This window comes from Maylandia zebra, linkage group LG1 (assembly GCF_041146795.1).
Source record: "Maylandia zebra isolate NMK-2024a linkage group LG1, Mzebra_GT3a, whole genome shotgun sequence".
Taxonomy (NCBI): Eukaryota; Metazoa; Chordata; class Actinopteri; order Cichliformes; family Cichlidae; genus Maylandia; species Maylandia zebra.
Window position 1 is genome coordinate 32,880,907 of NC_135167.1, and position 13,702 is coordinate 32,894,608.

At 41.1% G+C, this 13,702-nt stretch overlaps 1 protein-coding gene across 1 annotated transcript; it reads right to left on the reverse strand.

The window, feature by feature from the left end:
- Nucleotides 1-943: 943 nt before the first annotated feature.
- Nucleotides 944-12,048, reverse strand: LOC143419772 (N-acetyllactosaminide alpha-1,3-galactosyltransferase-like). Its single transcript, XM_076887314.1, has 6 exons — nucleotides 11,763-12,048; nucleotides 6,414-6,502; nucleotides 5,581-5,646; nucleotides 5,360-5,449; nucleotides 2,428-2,565; nucleotides 944-1,620 (listed from the first exon to the last, which is right to left on the reverse strand). Exons 2-6 carry the CDS (start codon nucleotides 6,440-6,442, stop codon nucleotides 1,008-1,010), a joined length of 936 nt encoding a protein of 311 aa, XP_076743429.1. The 5' UTR covers nucleotides 6,443-6,502; nucleotides 11,763-12,048; the 3' UTR covers nucleotides 944-1,007.
- Nucleotides 12,049-13,702: the final 1,654 nt, after the last annotated feature.

Genomic DNA, 13,702 nt, shown 5'->3' on the forward strand with positions numbered 1-13,702 from the left:
AAGTAATTTACTGTTATCTGCAAAGGGTCTTATAGTCCTCTTCTTCTTTTCACCTTTCCTTCATGTCATGGCCATCATCCAGTGTTTTGTCAGTCCAACCATTTGATGTTGAGCACATCTCAGTGTTCTTTCTCTGCCTCACTTTATCTCTGTAGTAAGAGTTACTTTATTACAATTGTCACATTTATTCAACATAATTTCACTTCAATGTGCATAATTTTAGCCTGATTTCTTATCATCTTCTTATCATCTTGATTAGAAATACATTGCTTTGTACTTCACATACAGTTTTCAATTCTGATTACTTCATTGTAACTTAGAATTTGCTTTCTCTCCTTATCACAATACACCCAAAAATTACTTCTTCTGATTGCCCATGCATAATAAAATCACTTCGTTTTTAAATTATTACCTCTTGATCATATTTTGATTAGAGTCATGATTTGATTAAAGCAAAAATAACTATCAGCAAAAGCACAAGCATAAATCTCTGTCACTGCACTCTTTGTTACATTACACCCATGAAAGTTGGATTTTAGGCCTTTTAATTCACTTCTGTCTGTCTTCTTGACACCATAAATATTCCACAAAAACCTACTGGTCAGAGGATATGCTTCTCTTTATGGTATTTTAAGATTTTAGTACATGAGCAGAATTTTCACCTTTGTTAGCCACCAAGCTATAATTAAAGTCTCCAGATTTAGTCACAACCTAAAATATTTACAAAATAATATATAATATTGCAACATAATTACAGAAAGGAACAACAGTCCTCCAAGCCTAAGCATTTAGATTTACCTAGCTGGATTAGATGAGTTTTCAGAAAAGGAAGACGAGCTATTCTACTAGCTCACTTGTCAAATAATCCAATAAAAATAAGTCTATATATACGTTTAACAAGCTAGCCCCTTGCTTATAAAATAATTCCAACTTTGATTTTCGATCTAGCCAGTGTCATAATGTTTTGGTGCCCACATTAGGCGGGTGACAAGTATATCCTGCTTGTCTCAAATGCTCTGGTCCCAGCAGTACTCTGGAGACAGCAGCCTGCTTGGTTTATGAATCCAAAAGTACTTGTTTAGATGGCTCTCATCGTGCCACAGAGCTTCCACATCATTTATTTCATCCTCCATGATAGCCAGATAACAGGCATCTACCAAATGCTTTACATTTTGCCACGTTCCTCCAAAGATAGCAGCATGGTAGTAGAAATCGCCAGTTTCCATGAAGGCTTTAGATTTGGGGTTTCTGTCGTAGGTAAACCGGGCTTTTGGTAATTTATAATAGTGGGCATGGAGCAAAGCCACAGAATCACCCAGTGCCTCAGACCCAAATCTCCCCTTAAACTCCTGATCCACATCAAAACAGAAGACATAATGAAATCTGTGACGGATCTCTGACTGTATAGCTTCTGATATTGTCCTCATTCGCATCATAGAAATGTCTTGCCACCTGGTGTGCTTTCCCACCTGGATAACCTTTATGTTTCTGTGAGAAGCAAGTGTGATGTTTGGTACTTTGTCTGGTAAGTCTGTAAACACATAATACGTCACTGGTAATCCCAACATAAAATGTTGTTCTGCTGAGATGAGGAAAGTCTTGAGGTAGGCATCCAGGTACCTTAATGAGAGACAGAGAAAAACAAATGATTTTTTTATTTGTAAATTATTGCAAAACAATACAAAAACCATCCTGTTTGTATATTTCTTCACTATCTTTGATGCACCAAAAGTAATTATTTCAATCTGAGCCAAGGTTCAATCGTCCACACCCAACAAACAGCAAGGCAAGCTGGTGTTTATTGGTTATGGGTCATAAAGGCCAACTACTCCAGATACTAATTACCAATTACATTTTTAAAAGCTAAAAAAAAAAAATAGCAACAAAGAAGGCAACATGCAAGAAAGCAAGAAAAGACCTAGACATGACTATAATGCTAATAATAATAATAATAATAATAATAATAATAATAATAATAATAATAATAATAATAATATTAACCGTTGATGTCTGTGCGCAAATTTATTCAGGTTTAGATGTCTGGATTTCAAAACAGTTTGGTCAAATTTGGCCAAATTTCTTTGTATTTGAGCATGAATTGGAGCACATATTTGTGACTCCTCAAAAGTTACACAGAAATCCATGTACACATTTGTAAACATTTGTTTGTGCTTGTGGATCTTATCGTATGCATTTGCAACCCTTTTGCAGGGGTATAAGGCATATTTCCCCCCATAAACTAAAACTAGAGTCACCACCTCATGATTACTTATGTTGGCTAGTGAATTTACAGTTTAAATTCGCCATGTTGAACTGATTCAGCCATGTAGGCATGCCTACATTTCTTATTCATTCTATTCAATTCTATTAACTAGAAGGCACCACTGTATAATAGCCAAGGAATACAGTTTTTATGGAGGAACCGACCGTCCCACAGCAAACACAGTAAGGGCCACTGATGACTTTTCTCCTATGTGCTTTTGATCAAAAAGATTTGGATCAAACATTCCCTCCCAGATGATAGGAGCATTCCAAGATGTTGATGTCTGAACTGCTGGTCTGGCCCTGGATTAAAAGAACAAAACAAATTAAAACACAAAAAAATCTTACTTATGAATTAGGGCTGCCACAAACGATTATTTTGATAGTTGACTAGTCACCGATTATTTTTGCGATTAGTCAACTAATCAAATCCATTGGACGTAAAACGTACAGCTTATCGCACCAGCAGCATCTGCTCTTATATAACTATCATTAGCTTACAGCTTTAAGTGTTTAAGGTATGTCAGGGCTCTAGACTAACTTTTTGCCATGGGCGTACCAGCACAAAAGTTAGGCGCACACAAATTTTATAATAATTTATATAATATAATGTGTTTTTCTGGATACACTGTGCTTTTTCAGCATTCAAAGATTGATGACACCGTGTCAGAGCACTGGCTATGAATTTCAGAAGGATCAGGCCTTAACAGAAAAGTTAGCAATAGTTCTTTTCCTATTACAGCTACATCCACTTCTGTCGTGCCTAGGCTGCTCACTAGGGCTGGGTATCATCACTGATTTCTATAATCCATTTGATTCCGGTTTTCAAAGTCCCGATTCGATTCAACTTAGCCTCAGAGAGTCAGAAATATTATAATTCTGATCATTTATCAGTACTGACTTCTTCAGAATTGTGAACATCACAGCAGATGCCTTTGTGTGAAAGTAACTGAGAATAAAACACAGAAAAACATGAAGGAGATTTTCCTTGTCTGGCTTTTTATAGCAGATAACCTTCAAAATATTCTACAATGTTCTGCATATAAAGTTTAAATTTCTTCAGTATTGAACAACAGAAGAAAATAGGCTTTCTTGTCCGAGGTCATTTAAGTGAAAAAAAGAAAAAGAAAATAAAAAGACAGCAGCCACAGCGCTGTAAACAACGGTAGACTGGTGGGTAATAAGCAAATGAATAATACAGAAAACAGAGATTGGAGACGGGAAACTGTTCTTGAAGTACAGAGAGAGAGAGAGAGAGAGAGCAAGCTGTGCATGGAGTGTGGTTTTAATAGTCGTGGAAGCAAAACAGCAAAATTCATGATGACATTGATCAAATGTGAAGCGCAGTTTGCTGCTTCTTTTGCTGCTGGCTTGGTGAATTTTGGTTGGAGAGAGACAAAACCTGCAGCTCAGAATCAGCGCAAAAAGACGTAAACACAGCGTGGACCGGACGCATCAGGATCACTAAGCTCCGACAGCGTGTCCGTCTGCGGGCCATCGGGTGAGAAAGCCGAGAAAGACAAAGCTGATTCTGATGCGTTGGCTCTGTGTTTACGTCTTTGTGTGGAGTCCGTGTACCTGCTCTCATTTGCTGTTTGGTTGTTGTTGAAATGGTTTTGTGAGCTTTAATCTGAGAATCTGGCGTTTCTGGCAAAACACAGTTATGTTTAAAAGTCGATTCAGGATTTAATGAATTGATATCGCTTTATTCAAGCTACTCACCTCCCACTTCCACCTGCACTTTCAACTGGACCACGGCCAATCAGAGAGGTCCCGCCCCTGACTATCTCTGATTGGTTTAGTCCACGATAGGGGCAAAATGTGTGTCTGTTGTTGACCACAGGGAAGGTTGCAGATTTTTTTTTTTTTTTTGCTACCCGAACAGTTGGTCGCACAGGTGCAACCAAATATTTTTTTTAGTCGCACCACTGAAAAATTTGGTCGCATTTGCGACCAAATTGGTCGCACTCTAGAGCCCTGTATGTGCTAACTAAAAATAAAGACGAGATGATAGTTTATTAAATTTTAATGAAATTTGCAGATTGTTTTGGTGAAGTTTAATAAACTCCTTGCTATCTAAAATATAACAGGAAACCGGAGTAAATTCTCGAGCATCTCACACTTCTGATAATCAGTTGTCTGCTCGAGGTTTATTCAGCTGTGTAAAAACTATAACTTTAATCTCAGCCAAACCGATTTACTCAGGAACAAATAAAATACAAAAAAAAAAAAAGCCAAACTATAACATTTTCAAGTTATCTAAGTGACTTATATATCATGTTTAACCTGAGTAGCGAAAGACGGCAGTGGGTTTGAAAATGATTAGCTGGGTGTCCGGTGTTCTCACGGGCTCTAGTGAGCCTTGCCCCCGGCTAGCTATCGAGCTAGTGGGTAACAGACGTCTCCGAAAACGTCGGAGCGCTTTTGAAAATATGTGCCGTCCTGATAAACTGAGCAGATATTTGAAGTTTACACAGCTACATTCTCGCCTAAAAATATGTTAAACTTTATTTTGTGACCCAGAAAGAATAATAAGAGTAATATTAAAACTAACTAGCTGCCGCCATTGTTGGAAACTAGGCTGGGCTGCGCTATGAATTCTGGGACACAGCTTCTTCTTCTTCGGGGTTTAACGGCAGCTGGCATCCTTGTACATGCAGTGCTGCCATCTTCTGTTTCAGTCCGTTATTACACTCTTAAATCCTACTACTTATTCCTGCGTCTTTTGGGATCTTGGGATCTAGTCGACTAATCGTGGCAGCCCTATTATGAATACTCCCAAGCAGGTTATTTTATTCTATAGTTAGTTTGTGTTTTATTGTGTAAATGCTTCTTTAATCATGTCGCTCTGGTTTTTCTTTCTTCTTTTTTTAACACACTTTCAAATTTGGTTACTGTCTGCTTGTCACAAGTGCTATTGTAACATTAACCTCCAAAAATATTTTATTTTAACTGTACTTTGATGCAGAAGTTTCCTAAATTGTGTGCACAAGCTACATGTGTTTATTCTACTAAAAACAACATCTTAAAAATCAAATACAAGTATGGGACATTATAATTACCAGACAATGGTGTCCAAATTTTGAATATCTCTTACCCAAAGTCAAATGTGTCATCCAAATTAATGCGCTGGCTTGGTTCTCGTTCAGGGTGCAATTTTATCATTAGGATAGTGTTCCTTAAATATCTGATACCGGAAAAATAAGCACAAATAAGCACCACAAGACATAACAACAAAATAAATTGTTTGAAAAGGTTGCTACATCATATAGATATTACGTATCAATATGTTTTTGAAAATAGTGCCTTAATACATACCTTGTATATAAGGAAGTAGAACAGAGGATGACCAACAGCAGACAGTAGAGGATTCCATCTTTTTTACTTAGAGAAATTAATAAAAAAATAATAATATTAAAAATAATACTAAATAAATCAAATAAAGTTTGGGCCTCACTTCATTGTTTTTCCTTTGACAGGTATACCAATATTTAGCATCAATTAACAGATAAATGTCTTTACATAGGTAATTCATGAAGATTGCTAAAGCCCGAGTCATGCAGGCTTACAATGCTGTTGGTGAACATTTTGGGAACCATCAATCAATGGGGAAAAATGTGTATTCCGCTATTGCTTGCAATGCTAAAAGCCACTGTAGTGAAACTAGTCAAAAAGCTGTATATGGTACTGCACTGAAAACCTCCTTGCAATTGGTTAGGTCACTAGTGGGCTAGTAGGTAGTAATAATAATGTCTGGCTCCAAAACACTGACATGGTGGCAGCCAAAATGTTTTCCAGAAAGTCTAAAATCAATTGAGGACATTATGGTTATTTTTATGTTTTTTATACCTACAGATAAAACAACAAGGTAAGGAAAACAATAAGTTAGAAAGATTTCTGGAAATGCTCTCTCCTTCACTTGATACAAGTTTGTATAAAATAGAATCAGGCAAAGTGAAATCAATCCTCCTCTGATTACAATGGAAGAGTCTCATTTGTTGTCAACTCACAATTCAAAATCCAGTTTCTGTAATAATAATGCCCCCCCCCCCCCCCCCACCCCCACCCCCACACACACACAGACACACACACACAGACACACACACACACATTCCTACCAACAGCACCACCATCTTGGCCCACGCTCCTACCTCATTGTTAGGGAAAACAGCCCTGTCATTTTCTTCTTAAGCGGCGTTCTGATGGAGGAGAAAGGGATGGCTGGTTGACAGAATTAGACCTTATTGAAAAGAAAAAAAATAGTGAGCCCAACCTTGGGATAAATAAAGTAAAGTAATAAAGTATCTTATTTCATGTAAGATATTTTCATTATCTTACATTCATTTCCTGCATAACCTGCCATATCCACAAATTATAAACTGCTCAAAACTGTTTTAGACCAACAAAGTCTATTGCTCATTTTTACAATTAAGATCAATTGATGTAAATCCGTGAATGTGAAAGCTTGATTCATTTTATCCAAAGTCTAAGCTACATCTGCAACTCCTCCTATACTATCCTATACTTTGACCCAAACATCAAAATGATCTAGTGGCATCTAGGATTATGTCTGTGAAGGTTCTCAATCATCCAGGTCATCGTAGTCAAAGGAGCTTGCAAAGAAAAGCGTCTGGACTTCTTTAAGTTACTTGAAGACGTTTCACCTCTCATCCGAGAAGCTTCTTCAGTTCTAAGGTCAAATGGTGGAGAGTCCCAGATATAAACCTAGTGGGAGTATCCCCCCACAGAGGGACAAAGGGACCCCCTGATGATCCTCTAATCGCCTGAGCCAAGGTGGGAAACTGGGTGTGGGTCCCAATCAGCCAGAGTTTCGGGTGTGTTCATTGTGAAACCTGGCCCCACCTTATCATGCGAATTCCTGAGGTCAGATGGCCCAGGATGTGAGTGGGCGTTAAGGCGTCTGGGAAGGGATCTCAAAACTGGATTATAGATGGCAGAGAGTTGGTGTCGTAAACCCCCGCCTCTGTTCAAAGATGGTCGCTCACAGTGGACATAGATGGCTTCTTTCACTCCTCTTTCAAACCATCTGTCCTCTCTGTCCAAAATGTGAACATTGGCATCCTCGAAAGAGTGTCCTTTATCCTTAAGATGCAGATGGACTGCTGAGTCTTGTCCTGTGGAGGTGGCTCTTCTGTGTTGTGCCATGCACTTGTGAAGTGGCTGTTTGGTCTCTCCAATGTAGAGGTCTGGGCATTCCTCGCTGCACTGTACAGCATACAGCACATTGTTAAGTTTGTGTTTTGGCGTTTTGTCTTTCGGGTGAACCAGTTTTTGTCTGAGCGTGTTGCTGGGTCTGAAATGCACCGGGATGTCATGCTTGGAGAAAACTCTCCTGAGTTTTTCTGATACACCGGCTACATAGGGGATGACAATGTTGTTGCGTCTGTCCTTCTTATCCTCCTTCGCTGGTGTCTGGTCTTCTTTTCTGTGCCTCTTTGCTGACTTTAAGAACGTCCATTTAGGATAGCCACACGTTTTGAGTGCTTCCTTTACATGTGTGTGTTCCTTCTTTTTTCCTTCAGGCTTAGAGGGAACATGTTCTGCCCGGTGGTGTAGGGTCCTAATTACTCCAAGTTTGTGTTCCAGAGGGTGATGGGAGTCAAAAAGGAGGTACTGGTCCGTGTGTGGGGGCTTCCGGTAAATTTCGATGTTAAGTTTGCCGTTCTCTTCAATGTGCACGGCGCAGTCCAGGAAAGGCAACCAGTTGTCCTTTGTGTCTTCCCTGGTGAACTTGATGTTTTTATCCACAGCGTTAATGTGCGCAGTGAAGGATTCCACTTCTTGTGTCTTGATTTTGACCCAGGTGTCGTCCACATATCTGTACCAGTGGCTGGGTACTCTTCCTTTGAAAGAGCCAAGAGCCTTCCTTTCCACTTCCTCCATGTAAAGGTTGGCTACAATAGGTGACACGGGGGAGCCCATGGCACAGCCATGTTTTTGTCTGTAAAAGCCTTCGTTGTACTTCAAATATGTAGTGGTGAGGCAGAGGTCTAACAGTGTGCAGATCTGATCGGGTGTGAAGTTGGTCCTGTCCTCCAAGGAGCTGATTGGGTCCCACACCCAATTTCACACCTTGGCTCAGGCGATTAGAGGATCATCAGGGGGTCCTTTTGTCCCTCTGTGGGGGGTCACTCCCACTAGGTTTATATCTGGGACTCTCCACCATTTGACCTTAGAACTGAAGAAGCTTCTCGGATGAGAGGTGAAACGTCTTCAAGCAACTTAAAGAAGTCCAGACGCTTTTCTTTGCAAGCTCCTTTGACTACGATGACCTGGATGACTGAGAACCTTCACAGACACTCTTTAGCTATACCTACTCTAGAAAACAACTGCAGGAGACAATTGGCAACCTGTCTCGCTTTCATTGATCTTAGGGGGAAAGCCTCAGGATAACGAGTGGCATAATCACAAATGACCAAGATGTAATGATTACCGTATTTTCACGACCATAAGACGCACTGTGCTAAAAGGCGCAGTCTCAGTTATGTGTGCCATTACTGTATTTAACACACACATAAGGCGCACTGGATCATAGGGCGCATACAAGTACCGTATGCGTATTTAAAAATAAAGCGGGAGCAAACCTGAGTTCTGTACCTTACTCACATTTCTATTACCGTAATCGTCATCATCAACAACACACAAGCATACAAGTGTGCGTATTTAAAAATAAAGCAGGAGCAAAACGAAGTTTGGTACTCACATTTTTATCATCAATCAAACCCATGGAAGTCCTCATCCTCTGTGTCTGAATTGAACAGCTGCGCTAAATCTCCATCAAACATGCCAGGTTCACTTTCTTCACTGTCAGAGTCACTTTCCGTGCCGTGCGGCTCCTCGGAAATGATGCCGGCTTTTGCGAAAGCTCGAACAACAGTGCCAGCAGACATGTTAGCCCAAGCATCTACAATCCATTGGCAAATTGTGGCGTAACTCGCCCGGCGCTGCCTTCCACTCTTGGTGAAACTGTGGTGTCCATCGGTCATCCATCACTCCCAGGCCGCTCGCAGCCTTACTTTGAACGGGCGGTTCACACCGATGTCCAGCGGTTGGAGTTCCTTTGTCAGGCCTCCCGGAATGACAACAAGCTCACAGTTCCTTTGTTTCACTACTTTTTTCACATCGGCTGTGAGATGGGCACGCATAGAGTCACAGATTAAGAGCGATGGTGATGCGTGGAAAAAACCACCTGGTCTCCTTACATACACCTCCCTCAGCCACTCTTTCATCATTTCCTCATCCATCCAGCCCTTTTCATTTGCCTTAATGATGATTCCTGCTGGAAACTTCTCTTTAGGCAAAGTCTTACTCTTAAAAATCACCATAGGCGGCAGTTTCTGTCCATTAGCATGGCAGCCAAGCACAACAGTGAAAGAAGACTTTTCGTGCCCCGTTGTGCGTATCGCTACCGTGCTGGTCCCCTTCTTCTCCACAGTGTGACTCACCGGGATGTCAAAAGTGAGCGGGACCTCGTCCATGTTTGTGATGTGGCTGGGCTGGATGTGTTTGCTGCAGTAGGAGCGGAAGATGGCCAGCTTTTCCTTATAATCCGCTGGAAGTTGCTGCGCTACCGTAGTCCTGGTCCGGATGGAAAAATGGCATCGTTTCATAAAACGAAAGCACCAAGACGGACCTCCTCGGAAATGTTCAATGTTCATCTCTTCAGCAAGTGAAACTGCTTTTAGCCGAATGGTGACCGTCGAAACGCTTCTCCCGCTCGTTCTTTGCTCGATGATCCACCGCTCGAGTCTTTCCTCCAACTCGGGCCACCTCGCCTTATGTCCGCGGAAACTCAGCTGCGTTTTCTTGACCTGCCGGAGCTCGTTTTCTAGCTTCCTCCATTTGCGAACCATCGATTCGTTAATCTTAAATTCTCTCGCCGCTGCTCGATTTCCATGTTCCTCCGCATAGCTGATGGCCTTCAGTTTAAACTGTGCTTCATAAGCGTGTCTCTTTGCCATTTTCAGGGTTGTTAAAACAACGATGTTCCACATAATGCACATACCTGTCCTTTTATACGGGTATGTGCGATTGTCCCGGTATATACGATCAACGCCCACACTTCACCCTTTAGCGTTCTCATGGTGTTCTCTACTACGTCCTCCTTACAACACACAGGGCACACTGCGCTATAGGGCGCGCCGTACTTTTTGAAGAAAATCTAAGGCTTTTAAGTGCGCCTTATGGTCGTGACAATACGGTACCTGATGAGCTTCTTTCAAGGGGCCCCACTACATCCATTCCTATTCTTTCGAAAGGTGTATCTATGACAGGCAATGGCTGAAGATGGGCACGGGCCACTCCTTTATTTAGGGTGAGCTGACATATCTGACACGACTTACAAAACTGCTGTAGTTGAGTGTACATGCCAGGCCAGACAAAATGGCTTGCAATCCTATGTAGAGATTTCTGAAAACCAAGATGGCCTGCCCAAGGTACAGAATGACCAAGTTCCATGACTTTGTTTCTTAGTGCCTGTGGTAATGCTATGGCTTCAGTCTTGCCTTTACACTCATAAAGGACACCATTTCTCAACACATAGGTTGCATCTGCCAACACATCTACTGTCCCTCGCACCTGTCCATCAACCTTATCAAACCAGGATTTTAATGATGGATCTGCCCGTTGAAGTGAAGAGATATCTGGTGGGATATCAAGTTCCAGAGGGAGGTTAGGGCTCTGGTCTACACCCTCTAACCTGGATGAACCCCTAAATTTTTCTCTTCGTCTTTGCGCTCGAGATTTAGCTGGTTTTGCTGGGCTTACTTCTAATTCTTCATCATAGAAAGGTAGCTCTTTTAACGGGTCATTTGCACTCTGAGCTCTTGTGGTGATCAAACTGGGGATTGCACTTTCTGGCTGTGCCTGCAGAATAATGTCTTGCTTCTGTATGTTGTGGTCCTGATCTACATGAACTGTATGCAAATGTCCCGGAACTTCATTAGACACCAAATCTAGCAGTGTAGGTATATCTAATCCCAATATCACTGCATATGCTAGTCTGGGTGCTAAAGCCACTGGCAGGAGAAATGTCTGGCCACCTACAGTCAAATACACCTCAGCCATGGGATAATCCTTCTCATCACCATGTACACAGCTTATTTTAGTCCTTGTGTCACTCCATAGCTCTCTTGGTACTAAACTAGCCAAAACCACTGACTGAAAGCTCCCTGTATCTAAGAGTGCTTCTTCACGCTGACCATTAACAAGTACAGGTGTTGTTCTCACTGCTTCATGATCAGGACCTGGCAATGTGGGTCTGGGGGCTGAGCACAAAAGGGATGGCCTACTTTGTGTTGTTGCTGGGCAGGTATACTGAGTGTGGCCTATCTGGTTACAGTGATAACATCTAACATCTGATTTTGAACCTGAATGTGACTTTTTAGTGTTGTTACTTTTACCAGAAACAAAATGTCTGCTTCCAGGATAACTTCTACTCTGGCCTATACCACCACTCCTTACACCCCAATCAGACTTACTTTGTCCAGTCATGAAGCTGTCCCGGCCAAAGGTGGTTCCTCTCGATCCTGTTCTGGCAGAGATGAAGATTTCCGCCAGCTGTGAAGCCTCCTCTGCAGATTTGGGGGCACGTTCCCTGATCCACACCTCCAGATCTGGGTGGACCATCCTCAGAAATTGCTCCAAGATCATCAGTTCAGATGATTGAGCCGCTTTCACTCTTTTGCTCCACATCCTGCAAGAAGCAACCAGGACAGGTGAGTACCTTTACAAGTTCTCATTTCACATATGTTTAGGTTATTGATAAATGATTAACTGCAAACAGCTCTAACTTTGGCTCTTCTCCGACACAGGTAGGATGGCCAGTCCCACTGTCTCTTTTCTGTTACAAGCTGTCAATTTAATCGTATGTCAAATAACCTAATAAAAGACTCCATAAGAACTAATGTGTTTTCTTTATTACCATATTTTAAATTCCCAATCCAACAATTTATTATTAACAATACCAACCAGGTAATGGAACCCCTGGTCTCCATTACACAGACATATAGACTCGATAAACACACATGACAGTATTGATTCCAGGCAAAAGGCCTCAAATTAATTTCGCGTTTAACTGAACTTGAGCTGGCCCTGTAACAAGTGAAAGAAAAGAGGAACTGAGTAGGAGTTTCTTGCTTTAAAGAAGGACCAAAGGAAGGAAAGCATATATTTTGGTTAAGTCTGATAAACTAGAATTAGGAGGTATTGTTACATTAAAAGGAACAAAATGAAATAAAAAGGCTATATCAAAAACAGGTTATAACATAGGAAATGTGAGGTTAAAATGAAGTTAGTGTTAACACACAGGAGTTGTTTCAAGGCAGCGTTTAGCTATGATAAAATGTATGCATGAGTAATTGCTTATATGCTTAAACTTAATTGATTAAAATGGTTGTTTTCTCTTGGAGCTTTTAGTAGAATAGGCGCTTATAATGATTTTCTTGTTAAAAAGGTGACTTTAGGTCAGAGTGAAGGCACTGGCAGCAGCGACAGTTTGTGTACAGGATGTTGATGATCAGATAAGGGAAAATAGAGTGAGCAACCGGACGTGAAAGCAGCGTGTTAAGAGTTTTAAAATGATGAGTAATGTTGAGGAATATACATAAATACAAGTCAATAAGTAAAGAACATAATTAGGATCATGCTTTTGATTAAAGAGTCCCAAACATGTTAAGTTAGGGAGGTGCAGGAAAAGGTGTTTTGTTTGCTTTGCAGAAGAACTCGGCGACCAGAAGGGGGGTGAGGATCCTGGAGGCCCGAGGCCTGATGGACCACAAGAGAGGGACTGAGAGAAACCTAATGTTATGCATGGATGCCATGGATGGACATGGAAGCAGCTGAGTGGGCCGAGGAGTGACCCAACACAATGTATTGCGACCTCTGGAGTTCCAGAGGTCGAGAGAGGGAGTATAGAGAGTGGAGAGATATTTTGCTGCTATTGTTAATACTCATCATCAGCACTGATAGTGCATTCAGATGTTTAAACATATTGGCACCCGATTAGCCTTTATTACAGGTGCAGTGATAACCACTTTAAACTGTTGAGTTGAATCTATAATCTTAAATGCTTTTGAATGCTTGTTATAATCTTAAGTGTGTATGTGCTGATTCTGTTGATTTTGAGTACACTCTGTACAGAGTCAGAGTGACAGGAAACTGCAGGTTTGCAGAGCGTGCGTTTGCAGAAGTGAAACCGAAAGCAGGGTCTAAGTGCAGGTTATTCTGAGGAGCTGGTTAGACGAGGCTATGTGAATAACTAGGTTATTCAAATCGTCTGTTATACTTTTATATTCTTTTATTAAGCTTTTAGCAGAAGTTCTTGATTATAACATTTATTCAACATAGTACATATAGTTTCGGTTAGGTTGTTACACATAAGGATGAGCCTCTGTTCTGGTGAAAGGTCAGAAGTGCAACG

Excerpts from the sequence above, each read along its gene's own strand:
- LOC143419772 (XM_076887314.1), bottom strand. The coding sequence starts at position 6,442 with ATGACAGGGCTGTTTTCCCTAACAATGAG. Across the intron at positions 2,566-5,359 it reads GATGACACATTTGACTTTGG|GGCCAGACCAGCAGTTCAGA; the intron begins GTAAGAGATATT and ends CTTTTAATCCAG. Across the intron at positions 1,621-2,427 it reads ACTGTGTTTGCTGTGGGACG|GTACCTGGATGCCTACCTCA; the intron begins GTCGGTTCCTCC and ends TCTCTCATTAAG.